The sequence below is a fragment of the Enhydra lutris genome, unplaced genomic scaffold (genome assembly GCF_002288905.1).
Source record: "Enhydra lutris kenyoni isolate GAN:26980312 unplaced genomic scaffold, ASM228890v2 scaffoldscaffold45, whole genome shotgun sequence".
Taxonomy (NCBI): Eukaryota; Metazoa; Chordata; class Mammalia; order Carnivora; family Mustelidae; genus Enhydra; species Enhydra lutris.
Genome location: NW_019154129.1, coordinates 866207 through 889327, shown reverse-complemented (window position 1 = coordinate 889327; position 23121 = coordinate 866207). Strand labels below are relative to the sequence as shown.

Sequence of the window (23121 nt, the reverse complement as noted above, 5' to 3'; positions counted from 1 at the left end):
TTAGTGCCTTCATCTCCTGTGAAAGAACTGTTTAAGCATTTGTCATAATGGCCAGAATGTTTTGTCCATATGTCGGCACTTACCAACTTTTTTCAGGAGTGGTAGGACAAGAGCCCTCGTTTGCGTGTGCGTGTGCGGGCGCATGCACGTATGTAAGAGAGAGAATAAGCCACGATAGGGCATGGTTTTCTGTTTCATTTTCTCGACGCCCTGTCCTCAGTGCCTAGGATAGTGGTTAGTACCTTAAAGTTGCTCTGTAAGTAGGTATCAAACGAGTGATTATTTGTACGTGTTGGGCAGTGTCAGTGTGATAATCCTACAGCACACCTCCTTCTCAGTCTTTTCCAGAAACCACTTTGCTATTGGTCTTCAGGAATGTCTTTTCTTTTTTTTTTTAAGATTTTATTTATTTATTTGAGAGAGAGAGAGCAAGAACATGAGAGTGGGGAGGATCAGAGGGAGAAGCAAACTTGCCACTGAGCGGGGGGTCTGATGCGGGACTTGATCCTGGGACCCCAGGATCATGACGTGAGCCAAAGGTGGTTGCTTAACCAACTGAGCCACCCAGGTGTGCCAGGAATGACTTTTCAAGTATTAATACCCCGCGAGTGGATTAGGGAAACCATTTGTGACACTGACAATTTTATTTTCAGCTGGGATGCTTCTGACTACAAGGAAAAAAACACCTAATCGGCCCCCAAAATAATTCAGTGTCTTTTCTCACACAACAAGTGCAGGCTGTGGGCCAGCAGGTTCTGTCCCATCTCTCCTCTCTCATCCTCACGTAGCAAAGTGCCTGCAGCCGTGCCAGGCATCACATCCAGACACGGCAACATCTGGAGGCAGAAAGATAAGGAATCTACAGTTCCTCGGGTTCTTGTTTAAGAACAAGGAAGCCTTTCCTCAGAACTCCCATTCCAGCAGCCAGAAATGGGTCATGTGCCCATTGTCTAAATCCCCCACTCGTAAAGGGAATGAGGTCACCATGATCAATTTGGACCTGTATTAATTTGTTCAGGCCGTGTCTTAGTCCTCCTGGCTGTTAAAATACTACAAACTGGGTGGCTTGTCAATACCAGGTTTTGATTTCCCACAGTTCTGGATCTGGGAAGTACAAGATAGAAGATACTAGCAGTTTTGGTGCCTGGTGAAGGCTTTACTTCCTGTCCATTGATGGCTGTCTTTGCTGTGTCTTCGCATGGCACAAGGGAGCTTTCTTATGCCCCCCCCCTTTTAAAAAAGATTTTATGTATTTATTTGACACAGAGAGAGAGATCACAAGTAGACAGAGAGGCAGGCAGAGGGGGAGGGGGAAGCAGGCTCCCTGCTGATCAGAGAGCCAGATGTGGGGCTGGATCCCAGGGCCCTGAGATCATGACCTGAGCCGAAGGCAGAGGCTTAACCCACTGAGCCACCCAGGCGCCCCACTTGGGCCCCTTTTATTAAGGGTATTAATCCTACTCACAAGAGCTCTACCCTCATGACCTAATATTATCATCACCTTGGGAGTTAGGGGGTCCTTCAGATCATAGCAGGTTGCCACTGAACAGACTGGAGGGCTTGAACAGCAAAACCTAGAGGCTACAAGTCCAAGATCAAGGTGCTGGCAGGGTTGGTTTCTGGTGAGGCTTGCAGACCACTGTCTTCTCACTGTCCCCCCACAGGGTCTCTCTGTGCATGTGCATTCTTGGTCCTTCTTCCTCTTCTTTTCTTTCTTTCCTTTTTTTTTTTTTTTTTAAGATTTTATTTATTTATTTGAGAGAGAGCCTGAGAGCACAAAAGAGGGTGAGGATGGGCTGGGGGCGGGGGCAGAGGCAGGGAGCCTAATATGGGCCTCAGTCCAAGGACCCCAGGATCATGACCTGAGCTGAAGGCAGACGCTTAACTGACTGAGCCACCGGCACCCCCTCTTTTTCCTCTTCTCATAAAGACCTCAGTCCCATGGGATTAGGGCCCCACACTTAGGGCCTCATTTCTCATTAATTATGTTATTGTCTCCAAACGTAGTCACATTGAGCATCAGGGCTTCCACATACGAATTTGAAGGGGATCTGATTTAGTCCGTAACAGGCCCCAACCTGCTGTTTGTGGGGCAGAGACAGAAATCTGAATAAAGCCGGCGTTCCGAGGTACGGGCAGTCTCTCCACAATCAGCTTTCGCCTTAATTATTCAGTCAACACCTAGGACACAAGGGGACACAGCTGGGAGGGGTACAGTTGCACTGAAGACAGTGGGGGGGCCAGACTCCTACAAATCTCATTTCTGTCACTTACTAGGAAGTAGTTTAATCTATCTGAGTTTTGACTTTCTCTTCTGTGAAGTGAGGATAACAGGGGGGCCTCCATGGATGCTGTGAAAAGCTAACAACAAGGCAAGACTCGTGCTTAGCCTGGTGCCCAGTGAGCCCTCAGTGTCCAGGCTGCTGTTAGCTCTGCAGTCCCAGGCTTGACCTTGTCTGTGCCCTTCAAAACCTTCCCCAAACCACTGACCTAAAGGATACCACTTCCATTGATTTTTGTAAAAAAAAAAAAAATAATAATAATAATAACAACAGGAGCTCTTTTAGAAATACGTAATTGTCTTAAGATAGCTCTAAAGCCATTAACAGTATTCCAATGAGTGAAGTATTTACTTCCTTTCGGGGAAAACATAGGCTTCAAAATTCGCTGGGAGGAAATGTGATGACGGGCGGAGCCTTTGATGCCAGACTGCCTGGGTCATGTCTGGCCCATGGTAACTCGCTGTGTCACCTTGGTCCAAACACATCACTGTTCTGTGGCTCATTTTCTCACCTGTGCGGTGGGAGGGGAGAGAGCCTGCCTCATGGATGGTGACAGGTGAGATCATAATGCAAAGTGCGTCTCACTCTGTATGGTAGGCTCTAGCAAATTCTCAGTGAAATGGGAGGAGCATGGGGGTGTCATGGGAGAGGCAGGGAGTAAAGTGACTCCCATTCTCACTGGTGCCTCGAGCTCAGCAGGTCCCTCATCTGTAGGAACACTGCACGTGGGATGGTACCACTTGCATCCTCTGCCAGAGGGTAAGGACACCCACGCTTCATCAAGTCAGGTGACCAGCCCAAGGTCTCGTAGTTGGTGAGACAGGATTTGAATCCACATATGCCTGATGCTGGGGCTCAGCTCTTCTCTGTTATACTGAAAGCCATGAAGGTGAATTCCGACCCCCATCCCTGCTCCTGACTCCCCATCTTTGCCAGGCACTGAGAGTTACAGAAATGGACTTGAGGCTCCATTTACTTTCAAGCATTACTTTGGAGATCCCTTTGTGAGAAATGTTGTTTTAGATCCTCCAACCTGATGATTTTCATTTATAATTATTTTTAATTAGGCTCTGCTAACGGAGATGATGGAGAGATGCAAGAAACTAGGAAACAAGTAAGTATTTTATTTAAATTTTATTTTTATTTTTTATTTATTAAAAAAAATTTTTTTTTTTAAAGCGTGGAGATGAGTGTGGCACTTGAACTCACAACCCTGGGATCAAGACCTGAGCCCAGATCAAGAGTCAAACACCCAACAGACTGAGCCACCCAGGTGCCCCAGTATTTTAAAATTCATAAAGCATGGGTTTGGAAGTGGAGCTGGTTGATTTTTTTTTTTCTTTTCTTTTCTTTTTTTTTTGGAGCTTGGCATGCTTATATGGGTAAGAGGACAAGCATAGTGGCAGGGTGACATGGAGGTTGGGAACTAGAGTCTGATCTTCTGGCTTCTGATGCCTGGCTCCACTCTTTCCTAGCCTTGTGAACTGGGGTCACCTTCTTTTTTTTTTTTTTTTTTAAAGATTTTATTTATTTGACAGAGAGAGATCACAAGCAGGCAGAGAGGCAGGTAGAGAGAGAGGAGGAAACAAGTTCCCTGCTGAGCAGAGAGCCCGATACGGGGCTCGATCCCAGGACCCTGAGATCATGACCTGAGCCGAAGGCAGCGGCTTAACCCACTGAGCCACCCAGGCGCCCCCTGGGGTCACCTTCTTGACCTCTGTGTGCCTCAGTCTCCTCATCCATAAAATGGGTTTAATAATAGTCCTTTCCCCATGGGGCTGTGATAAGTGATCAAAATAAACTCCATCTTCCTGTCTTCCAGGCAGATGAGGTTTTGCCTCTGCTCTCCCTTCTGTGGTAGATGTCCCTAAGTCAGTGTGTCCCTGGGTCCTAGAACAGTGCTTTTTGTAAGAGATGGAGATAGATATTTTATGTATTTGCAGCTTTGATCAATACTGTGACTTAATACTGTGACTTAATGTTTAGTTTTATTAGTGCACCAGCCTGTCAGAGGCTCAGTTTACATCTGTTTAAATGGATTTGATTGCCTGCTGTCCATCAGTCCAGCCGGCCAGCCAGCCAGCTACCCATTCATCCAGTCAATTCAACATTCATCGAGTTCCATACGTGCCTAAAACCTCGTGTTGGTCCCTAGAGGTTGCCTTTTCACTCCATACCATTAAAGAGTTTTCAATTCCTCCTTCCCAGCAACATATGGACTTAAAATTAAAATGACTTTCATTAAGGGGCAGCTCTACTGACGGGGTGCACGTGTGTCTTACAGCGCCTTGCTGTTGAATTCTGTGATGTCCGCTTTCCGGGCCGAGTTCATTGCCACGAGGTCCATGGATTTCATTGGCATGATTAAAGAGTGCGATGAGTCGGGTTTCCCCAAGGTAAGCTCTTGATCAAATGCCCAGTTTACCTGAGAGCTCTCAAGGGAGGCAGTCCTGTGGGGGGAGGCGGGGCCGCTCAGGTCAGCAGGAAAACAGGCGAAGGCTGGCCTCTGAAGAACTCGATGGAGGATGAGTTCGTGTTTGGGATTGTTAGACACACGTCATTACCACCAGTGAGTCCTGAATCTGTTGAATTCATCCCCTGTGAAGTGTTTAGGAAAGGCTCAGTCTGCCATCTTTTAAAAATGTATCTTCACTCAACATTTAGGAAAAGCTCTCTGTTCAGCAGAATGTTAGGGCCCACGAGTCAGAGCAGTACGCAGAGCTGGGTTTGTTCTGAGCAGCTTGGTCTGACTTGCATGTAGGCCTGAGGTAGAATTTAAGATTATCCCTGAGACGAACTCAGCATTACAGCCTTTTCCTCTTAAGTTTCAAGGTACCGATTTAAAGTCCCCAGTATTGTAATGGTTTGTTCTTTTTCTTAGCATCTCCTTTTTCATTCGTTGGGGTTAAACTTGGCCTTGGCTGACCCTCCTGAGGGCGATCGACTCCAGATTCTCAACGAAGCTTGGAAAGTCATCACTAAGTTGAAGAATCCACAGGTGGGTGACCATTCAGACTTTAGGTCGAATGACTACCTTTTGTCCAAGTTCTGCAGTATGTTCTTTCCTTTTAAAAAATTGTCTTTTGACTAATCGTATATCTGGGGTGGTTTTTTTTTTAAGAAATAATTCTTCTTGGGGTACCTGGGTGGCTCAGTGGGTTAAGCCTCTGCCTTCAGCCCAGGTCATGATCTCAGGGTCCTCGGATCGAGCCCCACATCGGGCTCTCTGCTCAGTGGGGAGCCTGCTTCTTCCTCTCTCTCTCTGCCTGCCTCTCTGCCTACTTGTGATCTCTGCCTATCAAATAAATAAATAAAATTTAAAAAAAAAGAAAAATCTTTTGTTTTTGCTAACCTATAGTGGAGAAATGATAGCTCTAAAGATATATTTGTTCGACTTTTGTGTTTTAATTATATCAAAAGACCTCTGACTTTGCAGACAGCATCTGAGGTACAACTGTCTATAGTATTTGGATTTGAACGTAACAGTTAAGACACTCCTAAATGGAAGATCAGCAGTCAAACCTGTAATTAGCAAAAGGGAATTCCAGCTGTCATCCCTTGAACAGAGACAGCTGGGGCCTCTTCCTCCCCCCACTTCAGGTCAGGGAGTCTAGGAGAGGTGGACCAGCTGGTGTCAGGTGCTGAAGGCACGTGGCCTCGCAGTGTTGCAGGTTTGCTCGCACGTCTCACTGTCCTCGTCTGCAACACGGCAGAGAGTTGTGCGGCTGCCCCTAGGTAAACGGTATGGGCTGTGTTTGACTGAAGGACCAGCTGGGCAGACTTCATCGCACCTCTTGCCATTCCTCTCCTGCTAGCAGCACGTCTCAGTTCTGCTGCTATAACAGAACACCACAGACTTGGGGGCTTACAAACAACAGAAAATAATTTCTATGCTGTTGCAAGTATGAAATGCGGGTGACGGCATCGTGAGATCCCGGTGAAGGCCCTCTTCTGGGCTGCAGACGGCCTGCTCTTCCTCCTCCCTCGGTGGAGAGGGAGAGTGTGCTCTCTGGGGTCCCTTTTATCGGGGCACTAATGCCTTTCACGAGACTCCGCCTTCATGATCCCTTCACCTCCCAAAGGCCCCCCACCTTGATGCCATCACATCGCGGGGCTGGGATTTTCAACACAGGCATTTTGGATGCAAACATCTCGTCCGAAACTCAGCAAATAACTGAATATGGGTATGTAACATTTGACACAGTCATTTACCAAGAGGGAAATACTAGAGTGAGTTTGGTTATAAACCCCTTTCCAGTCACCGCATTCACCGCAGTACATTGAGAATACTGGCCCAATTTATGGGGCGCCTGGGTGGCTCAGTGGGTTAAAGCCTCTGCCTTCAGCTCAGGTCATGATCCCGGGGTCCTGGGCTCGAGCCCCGCATCAGGCTCTCTGCTCAGCAGGGTAGCCTGCTTCCCCTCCTCTCTCTCTGCCTGCCTCTCTGTCTACTTGTGATCTCTGTCTGTCAAATGAATAAATAAAATCTTTTTTAAAAAAAAGAATACTGGCCTAATTTAGAAAACTCAGAAACTTACCAAATCACATACCTAGGTTAAGTTTAGCAAAACCCTCACTAAACTTCAGTTTGTAAACTAAACTCTGTTTAACCCAACTCTAGTCAGCTAACCAAACAACATATTTAAAGCATGTGTTATGTCCAAAGCCTCCGGGTGTGGGGGGCCCGGGTGTGAGTGCTTCCAAGCAACTTTGCATCAAAAGGTCACGTTCATGGTTATCTTCAGTCTTTGACTTCAAACAGCCTTCTCAGCTTTTCTGTCAGACCTTCAGATGTTCCTGGCTTTTCTTGTGTGAACAAGGTAACTCTTTACTTCCCTCCCCATTTCTTTCTTTTCCTTAAAGTGTAGGAACAGAAGAGACACACTCACAGACGGTCTTTTTCCTCGAGCACTACCCCCCCCTCAACCCCAGTGTTTTCTGGAACAGGCGCTGTACCCGACTGTTCCCTGCCATTTTCATGACCATCCCACAGCCTCTCCGTGGATCTTCCCCGCTACTCGAATAGAACACTTAATTTCTTACCTGAAATCTTCAGTGCTTTCTTACCCTTAGGACAACATACACATCACCCCTCTATCAGAAAAATGGTTTCTTTTTTAACCGTAGGAAGCCTAGTTGTTGCTTTTTTTTCTCAGAACATGCAAAAATCACATTTAATTCTGGTCTTCAGCCAGGATCCACCATCAATAACTTGGCTGAGGTGCGGCCTAGACTCGTGACTTTTATCTCCACTGCCTTTGAGTTCTTCCCAGTTTTCTTTCTTTTTTTTTTTTTTTAAGGTTTTGTTTGTTTATTTGACAAACAGAGATCACAGTAGGCAGAGAGGCAGGCAGAGAGGGAGGAGGAAGCAGGCTCCCTGCTGAGCAGAGAGCCGGATGCCTGGCTAGATCCCAGGACCCTGAGATCAGGACCTGAGCAGACCTGAGGCAGAGGCTTTAACCCACTGAGCCACCCAGGCACCGACTTCCCAGTTTTCTCTCTTCGCCCAAGTAGCCCTTCCAGAATGTTAGTTTCATGCAACTTCTGTATTTCTAGAACTCGCTTCTTAGGATAAAATACACCCGCAGGCTAGACTTTTCTGGAGATGAACCAACCAGTCTTGAAATCCCTATCACTTCTCTCTTTGAATTGCCAGAGCGCTTGAAGGGGTTTGTGCGTGATGAGTTTTCACCGTAAGGTCAGCGGGGGCGTTCTTATCACAAAGACGTGTTTGCTTTTTCTCCGCAGGACTACGTTAACTGTGCCGAAGTGTGGGTAGAGTACACGTGCAAGCATTTCACGGTACGTGTGGCCTGTGCTGTTGTTTTTGGGAGAGTTAGGTTTTTATTCATGTTTACTATAATGAGCAAGGCTCGCTGAGGCATTGAGGCATTTTACGGTAGTAATTGTCCTTAACTTATAAGAATCGTGTCCTTTATGTGACAGTGTGCTGGAGTGTTACTGTCTGCATGGTGCTTGCGTGTAAATTGGGGAAATGCTCCATTATACCAAGTGGAGAAGTTTTTTTCACTGTAGGAAACCTTGGACGCTTCCCTGCTAAAATGCATCGTGACTCTTCCTGGGGTCTAGTCAGTGGCATTTCCACGTATTTGACGAGTGTGTCATTTTTTTCTAAGCAAAGGGACTTCTTCCCCTGTGCCCAGACTGGAACCTCGGTTTGGGAAATACTGGGCTTGTCAAGTAACGGCAACCTTAGAAGCAGGCGGAACCGGGTTCAGATCCTCTTGCCAGAATGATAAAGGTCATCGGCTTTTAAAACACCGAAGTATAGCTTCTATGCAGAAAAATGCATATGTCATAAGTTTGCTACCTCGTGAATCTTGAGGAAGTACACCCGTGTGGTCATGGTCCAGACCAAGACGTAGGAAATACCTCCGCCGAGCCCCCTGAACTCTGCTCCCAGTCACAGTCCGTTGGAAGTCGAAGGCAGCCACCGTCCTGGCCTCCAACTCGGTAAATTGGTTTTGGCCTGGTTTTCAGCATTATGTAAATGCTGCTCTGTTGATTTTGTTTCTTTGGTCCAACTTTGGTTTTATGCTTTACTTTGGAAACTTCAAACATATGCTGTCCCTTGGACCCATCACCCAGAAATGACTGACTCATGACAGATCTTGTGTCATTTACATGTTTACTGCTTCTCCCATCCCTGGGTTATTCTGAAGCAAATCTCGAACACCGTGTCTTCACCTGCCAGCACATACATGTAAAATATAAGATTCCCTTTTCTGAGACCAAATCCCAATATCTTAGCCTAATGATAAAAAGATAATACTGCTTTTAATATTAAGAATTATGGGGCGCCTGGGTGGCTCAGTGGCTTAAAGCCTCTGCCTTCGGCTCAGGTCATAATCCCAGGGTCCTGGGATCGAGACCCGCATTGGGCTCTCTGCTCAGCGGGGAGCCTACTTCCCCCTCTCTCTCTGCCTGCCTCTCTGCCTACTTGTGATCTCTGTCAAATAAATAAATAAAATCTAAAAAAAAAAAAAAATCAGTCAATGTTCAGATGTCCCCAGTTGTCTTGCAGTTTTTTTTTAGAGTTGATCGTTCAATCAGGATTAAAATAAAGTCTATACATTGCAGTAAACTTCTTAGTCTTCTTCTCTTTTCCCTCCTCCTACCCTTCCCTCCCCACACCGCCCCCCCCATCTGCGATAATATTTGTTTATGAAATTCAGACCTTCGTCCTGTAGAGTTTCCCAGTCTGGACCAGCTAGTTGTATCCGGTGACGGTGTCCTTCTGCTCTCAGTATATCCCGCCAATCAGCAGTTGGTTCTAGAGACGTCATCAGCTTCCGATAAGACTTTTCGGCACTGTGGGTGGCGTTTGGGGGTTCTCCTTGGAAGCTCATGGTGTCTGGCTGTCCCTCTAATACATGGGCGGCCACTGAAACTCGTTGCATCTCACTCACCATTTCTTAGGGGCTGCAAAATGGTGATTTTGGGGATTACAATCAAGTCTTTGTTCATGAGCTGGGATACTTGTAGCAAGAGGAACTTCCCGTGTCGGTGTTTGATTACCCTGAGGTGCAGTTTGCACAGAAAAGGCAGGATTGCCACTGGGTTGTTTCTTTTCCTTTACTGGTTTTAGAGTAAGGATCTGATTCCTTAGCAATCCCCAAGGTGACTAGTGAGTTGTAGTTGTTGGTATCTTGAGGAGCCCTTGGATTCAAATACACTTGAATTACATTATTCTTACTGATGCTCACTTGTCCCTTCTCTGTCCAGTGGATGCCTTTTCAGGTTGGCTCATGAGTCCTTCTCACGTGTTCTCCACAGTCTTTGATGCCTTCCTTGCCTTTTCTTACAAGATGTTGCAGGCTCCCCTGCATATTTCTAATCCCAGATTCAGCCTCAGGTATTTCTCCAAGGAGCTCTGGTTCCTTTTAGGGCCATTGTCAGATTTTTTTTTTTCCTTCTAGCTGTGTGACCCTAGCTAAGTCACTAAATGTCTCTGAGCCTCCACTTTCTCATTGGTAAAATGGGGATAAACATGTCCATGCTGGGGAGTTCAGTAAGGATTAGGCAGGAGAGTAAACATAATGGCAACTATTGAGATAACAAATATTTGTGATACAAATATGTTAAATAACAAATACCAGACGCCTTTTCTGTGAGCTGTGCAGCCTCAGACCTTGCCAGGAGGCTTCCCTACTCCTGTGAAAAGGACCAGGGGTCAGCAGACCTTTTCTGTGGAGAGCCAGATAGGAAGCGTTTGATGCGTTGTGGACCGCAGGATCTCTGTCCCAAGTATCCAGCTCTGTCATTGTAGCGAACAAGCAGCCACAGACAATCTGTGAGTGGGTACAGCTGTGTGTTCCAGTAAACTTGATGCACACTGAAATTTGAATCTCCTGTAACTTTTGTCATGACGTATAATTCTTTTGGTTTGAACGTAAAAAGCATTTTGGGCATCGGGCCATGTAAAAACGGGCATGGGGCTGGATTTGGGCCATGGTTGGTCGACCCCGATAGAGATGACAAAAGCTGGTGGGCGTCCAGCTTGTCCAGGCTGAGTCTGTGCACTTCCCACCATGCCTTGCTGTGTCCTCTGCCAGCGCCAGGGGAGTGGCCTGGGACGGGCAGGGAGACAGTGGCACGGCCGATTTTACCAGCACTCAGGGATGGTGACTAGGACAGTGTATCATCCCAGAAACTTCGAGGACAATGTTTTAGGCCTGACCTGGTCCAGAAGTAGTTACCTTCAGGGCGATGATAAGGGTGGGATTTCTCTCTTAATATTATTTCCAGCAGAAGATTGGAAACTGTTCCCTGGAGAGTATGGGATATGTTCTGAAGATGTTAGTCCTTGCCCCAGAGAAGTGGCCAGTGACTGCCTTTCAGTGTCTAACACAGGTTTTTTTCTCCACTCCCCTCAGAAACGAGAGGTGAATACCGTTCTGGCTGATGTCATCAAGCACATGACTCCAGATCGTGCGTTTGAAGACTCCTACCCTCAGGTAACAGCTGTGCCTTTGTCATTTCCACACTGTTAGGAATTTTATTCTTTTGAATCACACAGTCATGTTGCATGGGTCGGGCTGTAAAGTCAGATGATCCTGGGTTCAGATCTTGGCTCTGCCATATCATCACCATCTGCCCTTTGCTCTGTTACTGAACATTATTGTGCCTCAGTTTTCTCGCCTATAAAATGGGCTAGTAGTCCTACACTCAAAGTGGCTGTGAGGATTGCGTGAGGTGTGATATGGGCTGCCCCTGCCAAGCTGCTTGGCACCAGTAAGGAAGGGGCCTATGTTTTCCAGTTCAACTAACTTTTTATTTGAAAATAGAGTCAAGCTTATTGGAAAATTGAAAGAATAGCTCAGAGAACGCCCACTATTTTTTTAGTCAGATTCACCAACTGTGAACATTTTCCATGTTTGCTTTATTGTTATCATGTGTACACACACACACACACACACACATGCATAATATGTGTGTGAATTTTTTCCTGGCTCCTTTGAGAATAAGTTGCATACGTGATGCTACTTTGCGTCTGAAGAAGTCAGTGAATATTTCCTATGAACAAGGGCATTCTCCATATAATCACAGTTCGATTTTCGACTCCAGAGAGTTTAACATTAATATCTTCATACTGTCTCCTCCACAGTCCATATTACAGCTTTGTCAGTGGACTCAATAATGTCCTTGATAGCAGGTTTTTCCCCCTCCAAGACGGAGTCTGGCTAAGGTTCATTTACTGTCAAGTAACTTTCAACCTAATTGAAATTTTGTTTTTTATTTAATAACATGATGTTCTGGCACTTACTACCTGGGATCAATTTCTAGCTTCACTTAGCAGAAGAAAATGAATTATAATTACATGTTCTTGTAAGAAGGTTAAAATTCTAACATTTTGGTAAAGGTGTTTTCCCTATTTGCTTATTAAAATAGTTCATCTTTAGAATTTATTGAGGAGGGGGGCACCTGGGTGGCTCAGTGGGTTAAAGCCTCTGCCTTCGCCTCAGGTCATGATCCCAGGGTTCTGGGATCAAGCCCCACATTCAGGCTCTCTGCTCAGCGGGGAGCCTGCTTCCTCCTCTCTCTCTGCCTGCCTCTCTGCCTACTTGCGATCTCTATATGTCAAATTAAAAAAAAAAAAAAAAAAGAATTTATTGAGGAGGCACTGAGTATCTGACATTTTTCTAGGGGTGATGAAAACATTGTATAGTCTCGCACACCAGGCTCTTGGTAAGCATCACGGAGTGAATGAAGCGTGTAGAGAGATGGGTCATACCCTTGTGGGTCGTCAAGACCTTGGGCACATGTGAAGACTGAGATGCATTAGAATTTTTGTTGAGGAATATTTAGTAAGACCTTGACTCCTAGGGACCCATTTAATTGAAGACTGTAACATAATAATTTCAATCCTTTGCAGTCCGTTCCTAAGAGAGAGAGGAATAATTACATTATACAATTCTGTCATATCTAGAAGCAATTTATGAAAGGTACCCTAGGGGTCAGCCTGCATTCTGGAGAGCCTCCCGTGTGAGTTGTGAGCCCCTTGTCTTACACGATTTAAAATGATCTCAACAGCAGTGTTTTCAGTATAAACAAAAGTACCTGTCAGTAAATTTTCTCTTCTTGACAGTAACCAGGGCAAGAGGTTTATAATTTCCTTAGAAGACGCACTTCTGTGGTTTTGTCAACAGTGAACATCTCAGGGAGAGGGGTGGTGGACATCAGTGCCTGGGTCTCTGGGGCCAAGCTTAGAGACTGTGCCACCATCCTCGGGTAATATGTGATGTTTGACTCTGCCAGTAAACTCTGTTCATTGCCTCTCCATGGAAGTCGTCAAGAAACACAGGGCCATCATGGGCTAGAACAAGGGGTCTGCAAAGTACGCCCCATAGACCATATGTAATGTAGCCCACTGTCTGTTATTGTGAATAAAGTTATTTAAAAAATTTTTTTTAGGGAGGGGCGCCTGGGTGGCTCAGTGGTTAAAGCCTCTGCCTTCGGCTCAGGTCATGATCCCAGGGTCCTGGATCGAGCCCCGCATGGGACTCACTGCTTGGCAGGGAGCCTGCTTCCTCCTCTCTCTTGCCTGCCTCTCTGCCTACTTGAGATCTCTGTCTGTCAAATAAATAAATGAAATCTTTAAAAAAAATTAAAAAAATTTTTTTTTAGGGAGAGAGAGAGGGAGAGACAGGGAGCAAGGAGAGGAGAGGAGCAAGGAAAAGGAGAGAGAATCCCAAGCACACTCTAAGCTTCGAGCCTGATGCTGGGCTCGATCTCACAACCCTGACATCACGATGACCCAGAGCAAACCCAGAGTCAGATGCTTAACCGACTGCACACCTAGGCTCCCCAGGAATAACGTTTTATTGGAACCAGCCATGCTGTATCAAGAAAAAAGAAATAGCCTGGGGTCTGTGGGGGGTTAGCTTACTCTAGGTCTGGGTTAGGGAAGGGACACAGGGAACTGGAACATTTTCTTGTGTCAAAGGGTGAAGAAGTACTCCGAGAAAACTGATGGGGGTGGGGCGCATGAAGAGGACACAGGAGCAGCTTGGAAGGGGCTCTCACGGGCCCCCAGTTTGAGCACTGGGAGATATAAGGCCAGTAATGGATCCATTCCTAAAGTAGGAATCCAGGAGTCCAAACTTAGGGGGAATAGATTGATGAGGGGAAAGGCAGGCACGGGGTGCTGACTGAGTTGGGGAAGAAATGAGAGCTCAAAGGTCTCTGTTTGCAGCCATCACAGACAGTAAAGATAAGAAACTTCGATTTTCAGCCAAGAATCCTCAGTCGATGCTCAGTCAGTCTGGGGGGGCGAGTATGAGGAGGAGTGCGATATTTTCATATCCCCCTGGGTCTTTCTAGAATGAGTTTTAGCTGCAAGGGGAAAAATAGTGACCATACAGTGGCGACCTCAGACAGGCATTGACCCTCTGATCACATGTCCTGTCACCCGTGAGGAGCGAGTGGATACGTGTGGCGTCAGGTGGGGCATCCTAAGGAAGAAACAGCATCCTGTCTGTAGCCTTGACATTGAGAAAGTGTGATTGAATTAAGTCATGAGGAAACAGCCGTCATGCCCCAGTTGAGGAACATTCTATGAAGTAATCCGCCTGTATTCTTCCAAAATACCGTTGTCATTAAGGGCACAGGCTAAGGCGCTGTTCTGTATTAACAGAGGCTAAAGAGCCACGAAAATGGAAAGCAATGCGTGATCCTGGACTGGGCCCAGTGCTGCAGAGAGGGAAAAATAATTCCATAGAGAACATACTGAGACAGTTGACAGGAGGGACCATGGATGATTGAGTTAGATAAGTGTTTGCGTCTGTCAGTGTTAACTTCCATGAATTTGATACAGCTCCGTAGAAGTGTCGGGGAGTATGATGATTAGGAAACTCAAAGGAAGTATTGAGGGGTGATAGACCTGAAACATGCAGTCTACTCGTCATGGTTCGGGGGGGGGGAGAAAAAGTAGATGTCTTACATAGAACGGTAAGGCCGATTTAGCAACATATTAAAAATCGGTGAATTTGGGTAAAGAGAACATGGGAGTGTACTCTTCTTTCAACTGTGCTGCAAGTTTGAAGTGATTTCAAAATGAAAATTTAAAATGTGTGTGGATTGCGTGTTTACAAATTCTGCCATGAGTTGGGTGGATAGGTGAGGATAAAGCACATTGTCGTAAAATGTTAGTCACTATAGAATCTGAGGGGCAAGTAAATAGCTGTTGGTCACATGCTCTTTGAATTTTCTTGATTTTCAGCATTTTCATAGTGAAGGGAAAAACATCTAATTTGGGAGAGATGTATTATGTGTGACTTAAATATTAAAACAATGTCATGTTTTCCTGGGATTATTTGCAGTAGATAGGGTTCCCGAAACGGTTCTCACCAGTACCTCACACTGCTCTGCCTCGCAGCCTGTGTGGCACAGTTTTGCCGTCTTTATTAGTCTTTTGCTTGACCGACCTAGTAAGCTACTTAATTATGAAGTAGGGCTCCTACCGCTTAATACTTTATTTTTAGACCATGAGCATTTTCCTTGTTAAATGATTTTAACAGCGGCATTTTTAATATAAACAAAAGTACCTGTCAGTAAATTTTCTCTTCCTAACAGTAACCAGGGGCAGGGGTTTATATTTTCCGTAGAAGAAGCACCTCTGTGGTTTTCTCCGTCAACAGGGCCGTGTGCATCTCAGGGTGAGGGGTGGTGGACATCAGCGCCTGGGTCTCTGGGGCCAAGCTTAGAGACTGCGCCACCATCCTCGAGTAATGATGTGATGTTTGACTCTGCCAGTAAACTCCGTTCATTGTCTCTCCACGGAAGTCGTCAAGAAACACAGGGCCATCATGGGCTAGAACAAGGGGTCTGCGAAGTACGCCCCATAGACCATATGTAATGTAGCTCACCATCTGTTATTGTGAATAAAGGTTTATTGGAACCAGCCATGCCCATTTGTTCACATAACTCCCTCTGGCTGCTTTGGACCTGCAATAGCTACGTTGAGTAGTTGTGATGGCTCTGTGGCCCTTTGATGAATTATTGCCCCTCCCCCGCCCCAAATATTCGTAGCTGATTTTAATAGACAGCTTTCCAAGGAAAGACACTGTACTGCTCTAAGCACGTCATATGAACCATCCCATTTAACCCTCACAGTGATCAAGATACTGCTTTACTCTCCATTTTATGGAAGAGGAAGATGAGGGTGAGAAGTGGCTTCCCCAAGACTGCAGAGTAAGATGGGCAAACTCAAGACTGAGACGGGGCCTAACCTACCCCCAGTAATCTCCCGTTCCTGAGACATCCCGCTCACCTTTATTGTAATTGTAATTTCAAAATATGAAAGAAGGTCGTTGCCTTTTAGAAATATCCAACTTTTGTAGTGCCTGGCTGGCTCAGTTGGGGGGACGTGTGACTCTTGATCTTGGTGTTGTGAGTTCGAGCCCCACGTTGGGTGTAGAGAATACCTAGAAATAAAATCTTGAAAAAATATATCCAAGTTTTATTAAATAAGATGTGTTTTCTGTTTGGTTTTGCAGCTTCAGTCAATAATTAAGAAGGTGATTGCCCACTTCCATGATTTCTCCGTTCTTTTCTCAGTGGTAAGTAGCGTTCCTTAATTACCTTTGGAAATTTGTGTCTGAGTGAGAGGTTCACTTAGTGTCTCAGTCCTGTTTTCATGATGCCCCAGGCTAAAAGAAATACTTAACAGTTCCCTTTAGGAAGCTGTTGGTATAAACAACTTCAGTATTTATGGCATAACAATTTAGTGAGTGCTTGAAAAATGAGTACCCAGACTGTGAGAGAAAAAGATTATCTTCATTTCTTCCGTGCCTCACTCATGGAATGTGTGCCCTTCTTGAACACCATACAGCTTCTCAAACCTCAGAGTCAGACTGGACATCTTCTTCCTCATTTCCTGTTCCACACTGATTCTCATATGACACTTGCTTTTTATCACACATGCAGCCTCGTTGAGACTCTGAAATAGGTCGAACTCATCATTGTCTCAGTCTCTGACAATTGACATTTTTTTATGCGTCCCTCATATTTTAAAATATCCCATGATGCCCCTTCACATCGGCTGCGTTGCCCTGGGCAAGTACAAATCTAGGGGATTCTCTTCCCTGCTGCCCCTGTGTCTTCTGGTTTCTATTTATGAACAATCACAGAACTGTGTTTGTTTCTTGTTTATGTTAAAAATAGGACCTCTGATTTTTTGGAGCTTTGCCATACTCCAAGCACCTGCTAAGATCTTTGCATGCGTTGCCTCATACCGTTTTCACAACACCTCTAGGACATAGGAGCAGTTATGATTCCCACTTTACAGTTGGGAAGACTGGTGCTGGAGGAAGTGTGGAGTAACTTGAGTCAGGTGGCGCAGTTAGTAAATGTAGAGTCAGGATATGGGGGCCACTCTGAACAACTGGCTCTTCTTTCTCTGGTCAATACAATTCTAAAAAAGTCAGAAGCCCACCTGGTGTGTTGTTATCTGGAGAAGCACATGGTCATCTGAAGCTTGCCCAGATTGTTCCCCAAATGTTCACTGGCCCCAGCCCTGACTCCTGGCGCGTGTGAGTGGTTTTAACCCTCCTAGCTTTCACAAACCTGCTTTCCCGTGGGTCCTCATCTGACCCGCCTTAGAGAGATGAACAACTCTTTCTCTGCTCTGAGCTTCAAAAGAAAAGGGACCCCCAAATCCCTTCCAGCAACTTGTGTCAATGGCATGGAGAGTGCTTTTATTTATTTGTTTGTTTTTAGGAAAAATTTTTGCCGTTTCTGGACATGTTCCAAAAAGAGAGTGTGCGGGTGGAGGTTTGCAAATGCATCATGGAAGTTTTTATCAAGTAAGTATAACACGGCATAACCAGAAGTTTGGATTGCCGGTGCCCCTGTGATGCGTGTGAGTAGGAGTCACTCTGTGTCCTTGGAGGCCTAATGATCTGTATGCATTTAACCTCTGAAATAACATGGAGAGGAAAACCACATTAAAAGGAGCAGTCGTGATAAAAGTTTGTATTCAGTGCCTAAGCAGACAAAGTCATAAGGAGTAGCCGGAACCTGGCTGTTACCTACATTGTATTCCGATGTGTTTTTGGAAGGAGCTGTCTGTTAATGAACTACTTAGGGAGTAACATTCTAAAAGATAAAAATAAAGTCATACTTGTCAAGGTCACAGAGCTAGAAAGCTTTCCGTCTTCCGTGCTTAGATTGTGATCGGTTTTTAAATTTCGTTGCTTTCCTTTTGACTACATCTGTGTTTCCCCAAACAGCCTACTGTTGGTGGTACAGGAAATAATTCTAGGTGGCACGGGGAGGACAGATTTTGATTTTGATTTTAAAAGTTGTGTATTTAAGTATATTTGATAATATATATTATATAGCTAGTTTAATTGTTGTTTTCATGTATTTTTTCTAAGACAGTTAAATTTAAAAAGTTGAAGTTGCTGAAAACATTAAATATATAGATAGAGTAAAATAAGGTGTGTTAAGATGGAACTTAAATAACCCCAGTTGGGAAAATTGAGTTAGATGTTGCTTGAATAATGTATGTTTTAAGCTTTCCTTGGGTTGTTTTCCTAAAAGGTTAATTCCATATACTTAGAACAAATATACCTCCTTTACTTGGGTAAAGATTTGTTATAAGACCTCGTCCTTCTATATTATTTGAAAAGCCAAATTACAGTTTTGTCTGGCACTTAACACAGTAATAGGTTGTAGACAGCTTTAGGAAGAAATGTAGTTTAAAAAAAAAAAATCAGATTTGCCCATTGCCTGGCTTAAGAAATGCAGCAGCTTTCCCGTGATTTTGTAGGATTTACGGTAATTTTAGGAGAAGTTATAATATGTGCAGAAAAGCAAGCTTGTTATTGTTATTGGAAGAAGAATTAAAACCAACCATTGCCAATGCCAACTGAGTAATTTGCTTTATCTCAAATATACGCAACAAAGGAGAAACTCAGCTCGTGCCTTCATTGCTGTGAGTGGACATAACTTTTACTGTCATATTTAAATGTCTTATAGGCATCAGCAAGAACCCACAAAGGACCCTGTCATTCTGAATGCCCTTTTGCACGTGTGCAAGACCATGCATGACTCTGTGAAGTAAGCCACGCTCGAGGCTGAGACATAACAGGGATTGGGTCTTAATATCACATAGTAGTACATTGGGGAATTACTGCTTTAAGATGCCACTATGGGTAATATCATTTTATGGGGTCTATTAAAATTCTTGCTAATGAGGGCATTCCAGTTCAGGAGAAGAGAGAGGCTGAGATGAACCTTCCTGAGAAAATGAAATGGCAGGTTTGTTGTTGTTGTTCTTGAAGATTGATTTGAGAGAGAGAGAGAGAGAGCAAGAACTAGTTGAGGGAGGGGCAGAGGGAGAGAATCCATGGCAGACTCCCTGCTGAGCATGGACCCTGAGGTGGGGCTCAGTCCCACAACCCTGAGGTCATGGCCTCAGTCTAAACCAAGAGACAGTCAACCGAGTGCGCCACCGAGGCGCCCCAAGATGGCAGATGTTTTTACAAAGGGATTTCTGTTGACAGGAAAAGGCTGGTTTCATCCAAGTAAACTCAAACTCCAAGTCTCCTGGAGATTTGAGAGCACCAGATAGGATAATAATGAGTTCACTCATCCAGTAACATAGCTGTACATTTTTTCTCATTATTAGCCAGTTATTTGAAATTCAGATGAAATGACTTCTGTCCCTTACATGAAGGGCTGGAGGTGTTCAGTAGACTTGAGACTCAGTCCTATGCGTTGGCCTTACCTCTTGGGTCAGAGGCCAAACTGTCACTCCTTTTCTTTCTAGTTTTTTTTTCCCTTACGTGCTTCCATGTGATTGTGTTTGAAGCAGTCCTGCGTATTTGTAGCTGAAATTTTAGTCCCCAAAGAATTTTTAAGTACAGCAGATTGAGTCACTGGAAAATGTTACAAGAATGGAGAAAACGGTTTTGGAACTTAACCGTCAGCAAGATGAATTTTACTTTTTTTTTTTTTTCTTCTGAACTTTGGAATGCTTATCTTCATGATCTTGCATTGTCAACCTCATGAATAGTTATCAAAATCAAAATATCAAGACTTTTCATAATACATGGAACCGATAGGCTTTTTAGTTGGACAGAAATAGAAATAAAGGCACAAAACACATCAGAAAAGCACCTGTCTTACTAGGATACTGGGTTTTTAGCTTTCGCAAAATAGGTTTATTTCTGTCTTTCTAAAGGTGTGAGATCAGAAGGTTGGGGTAGGGTCACTGTACCGTAGAGTGCTATCCAGGCTCCTTCTGTCTTTTTTTTTTTTTTTTTAAGATTTTTATTTATTTATTTTATTTATTTGACAGAGATCACAAGTAGGCAGAAAGGCAGGCAGAGAGAGCGAGAGAGGAGGAAGCAGGCTCCCTGCTGTACAGAGAGTCCCATGCGGGGCTCAATCCCAGGACCCTGAGATCATGACCTGAGCGGAAGGCAGAGGTTTTAACCCACTGAGCCACCCAGGCGCCCCCGGCTCCTTCTATCTTGTTGGTTGGCCATCCCTCTGCCGTGTCTTCCTGGGGCTGAAGCTGGCTTACCACGACCGTGTCCATGTACAGCCTGCAGGCATTGGAGGACAGCAGTTTTCTTTCTGGGAGAAACTTGGATGGCTCGCCCTCGCTTGTGCTCACATCCCCTTGGCTAGAACTGTCCTCTGGTTATACCCAGCTGCAGAGGGGGCTGGGCAATGGAGTCTCAAAGAACGAAACGGACATTGCTTTGTTAGCAGCCGGAGTGCAGTTTTTGCCAGTACTTACTCTCCCCCAGGACAAACCAACACACAAAAGACTTGGCTCCTGTTTTCTCTAAGCTCTTAAGTTTTTTTAAAAAAATAAATTTGGGGAACTGTTACTAGGCCTTCACATGTGTAGTTGAAGCTTAAGGACGTGACACTGTCTTACGTATATTTGTATTAATACTGCCGTTAGATAGAGGCAATCGCAATCTGTAATTTTACTTGAAGATGCTTCCCCAGAATGAGCTGGATTTGATGATGGAGAGGGAAGTGGATAGTTACGTGATAAAGCAAATACAGTAAAATGATAATGGTGGGATCCTGGTGGTAGATATATGGATGTTTGTTGAGGAATTCTTTCGACTTAACTGCTTATTTGAAATTTTTTATTCCAAAATGTTGAACACAACTTCTCCGGAATGCAAAATTTGCAGTTGGACCTTGCTGTCCAAATTCCAAGGGAAACTTTCCTTCTCCCTTGCTATTAATAAATATGTTCTGAAAACGTCATCTTTGAGAGAGATGAGAGACACATTTAAGTTATGTTCATTTAGATGATATGTTTTCATCAAAAGAAACACACACTCAGCCTGTTGGGGGTTTTCAAAATCTAGAAAATGCAAAATTTTCTTACCTGTTAAATCGCTTACTTCTTATATATTCCTTAGAAACTTTCGTTTGTTACCTCAGTGTTAATTATGTACCATTATTGATTTTAGTGCACTCACTCTGGAGGATGAGAAAAGAATGCTGGCATATTTGATTAATGGATTTATAAAAATGGTAAGTATTGGGGAAGAAGGTTTAGGGCACTTGGAAATGTGATGTAATTGTTTGTCCTTAACTCCGGTGAAAGCAGTTAACATTATGTTCCCTGGTGCTTTTCATTTTTATTATGATAAGATGAAATTAGAAAACATCTTACATTAGCCAGCACTCCCCTGGGGGCAGAGAGAGCCAAGACCAAACTGGCCTAAGGAATAAAAAAAGGGGGAGGGAGAGGTTTGGATGGGGGACGCCAAGTCCAGGAATGGAGCTCTCTGAAGGAGCAGCTGGCCGTAGCGGTCTCCATGGTGTCATCAGGACCTGCCCTCTGTAGGTCTGCGGCTCCAGGTTCCGCTCCCTCCCGTAGTGTCCTCCCTGGCAGGCTCACTCCCCTGCAGAGCCCCGGGTCCCCAAGCCTGCCAGTGCTGGGGCCCAGCAGAAAGGGCTCCAGGGGAAGTCCTGGGATTGAGTCTCTAGACTAACTAGACTAAAGGTCACCAGCTCATCCCTGCATGAGTTGGCGCAGTGAGGGGGAAGGAACACACTGGCCAGGCCTGGGAGACCTTCGCACGCCTGTGCAACCGCGGATCGCATGGATCCTGGGAGTCGGGAGTAGGGGCTCCCAAAGGCACCCGATGTGATGTGCAGCTCATTGAGTGATGGCGGGAGGATGCTGGAGGGAGGGGCAAAATTGTGCATAACAACTCACCGCAAGACTTTGCAGCTTTCAGTTACCGTGTTTTATTCTTTTTTTTTAAAGATTTTATTTATTTATTTGACAGAGATCACAGGTAGGCAGAGAGGCAGTCAGAGAGAGAGGAAGGGAAGCAGGCTCCCTGCTGAGTAGAGAGCCTGATGTGGGGCTCGATCCCAGGACCCTGGGATCATGACCTGAGCCAAAGGCAGAGGCTTTAACCCACTGAGCCACCCAGGCGCCCCTGTTTTATTAATTCTTAACAATCCTAGGGGTTGACTGGAGCCAGGTTGCTCCGTGTACCAGGATCGGGGCCACGGAGGATCCAGGACAGCCTCGCTCCCATGTTTAGGCTCTTGGTGCTGGCTTTTGGGGCCTCATTTCTCACCGGCGTGGCCTCTTTCTGCCATTCTGCCACCATCTAGCCTTCTCAGCCAAGCTGTTCTGTATGGTGCAGGCATGGACAGAAGCTGTGGGGCCTTTTAAGACCAAAGTCCTGCGATCACTCAGTGACTGCTGTTCCATCCTGCTGCATTCTGTTGGTCAAAGCAGTCACCAGGGCTGTCCCCTTGGAGAGACGGGAAAGTAGACTCCACCCCCAAGATGGGGGTTGTCCACAGGGACACTGCAAAAGGCCAGGCAGAGTGGGAGGGATTCTTACAGCCTTCTTTGGGAACAACTCCCCCCAGGCCCTCCTAGGCAGAGCCACCGTTGTTTTCCTTCTTTGTGCACAAAGCTTATGTAGCAACCTCTGCAGGCGCCTTATTTTAATATAAATTTCAAGACAAAGCTGACCAAGAGATAAATAACTAGATCACTTTGAAAAGGACCTGAAAATCTGACTTGTTCAACAGGAGGGGTCAGCTTCGTCTGTAGGTAAAATAATCCATTTTCATGCAGAATCAGAATTAACCTTTCAACTGCTGTGTTGGGAAATGCACCTTTTACCACGGGACTCTCATTGTCCTTCATTTATACGATGATCAGGTGGTATTTTATCCCTTGATGGGTTTGTCTGAGAACCACCCGGTTAGAATGGAAAAGAATATGCAGAAATAGGATGGGAAACCTGATAGCTTTAATGGAAATAGCAATGTTAAACCTCCTCTGGGCAAAAATGATTGCTGT

General features: G+C 45.1%; 1 protein-coding gene across 2 annotated transcripts in view; it reads left to right on the top strand.

Moving 5' to 3' along the window:
- The window catches only part of LOC111156031 (chromosome unknown C16orf62 homolog), a 116968-nt gene that overhangs the window by 54680 nt on the left and 39167 nt on the right, over positions 1-23121 (top strand). For both annotated transcript variants that reach the window (XM_022516590.1, XM_022516591.1), the window contains exons 15-23: positions 3350-3396; positions 4567-4678; positions 5164-5280; positions 8031-8084; positions 11180-11260; positions 16301-16363; positions 17523-17608; positions 18786-18866; positions 21254-21317. In XM_022516590.1, coding sequence (XP_022372298.1) covers positions 3350-3396; positions 4567-4678; positions 5164-5280; positions 8031-8084; positions 11180-11260; positions 16301-16363; positions 17523-17608; positions 18786-18866; positions 21254-21317 — 705 coding nt within the window. The remainder of the gene's footprint in view (positions 1-3349; positions 3397-4566; positions 4679-5163; positions 5281-8030; positions 8085-11179; positions 11261-16300; positions 16364-17522; positions 17609-18785; positions 18867-21253; positions 21318-23121) is intronic.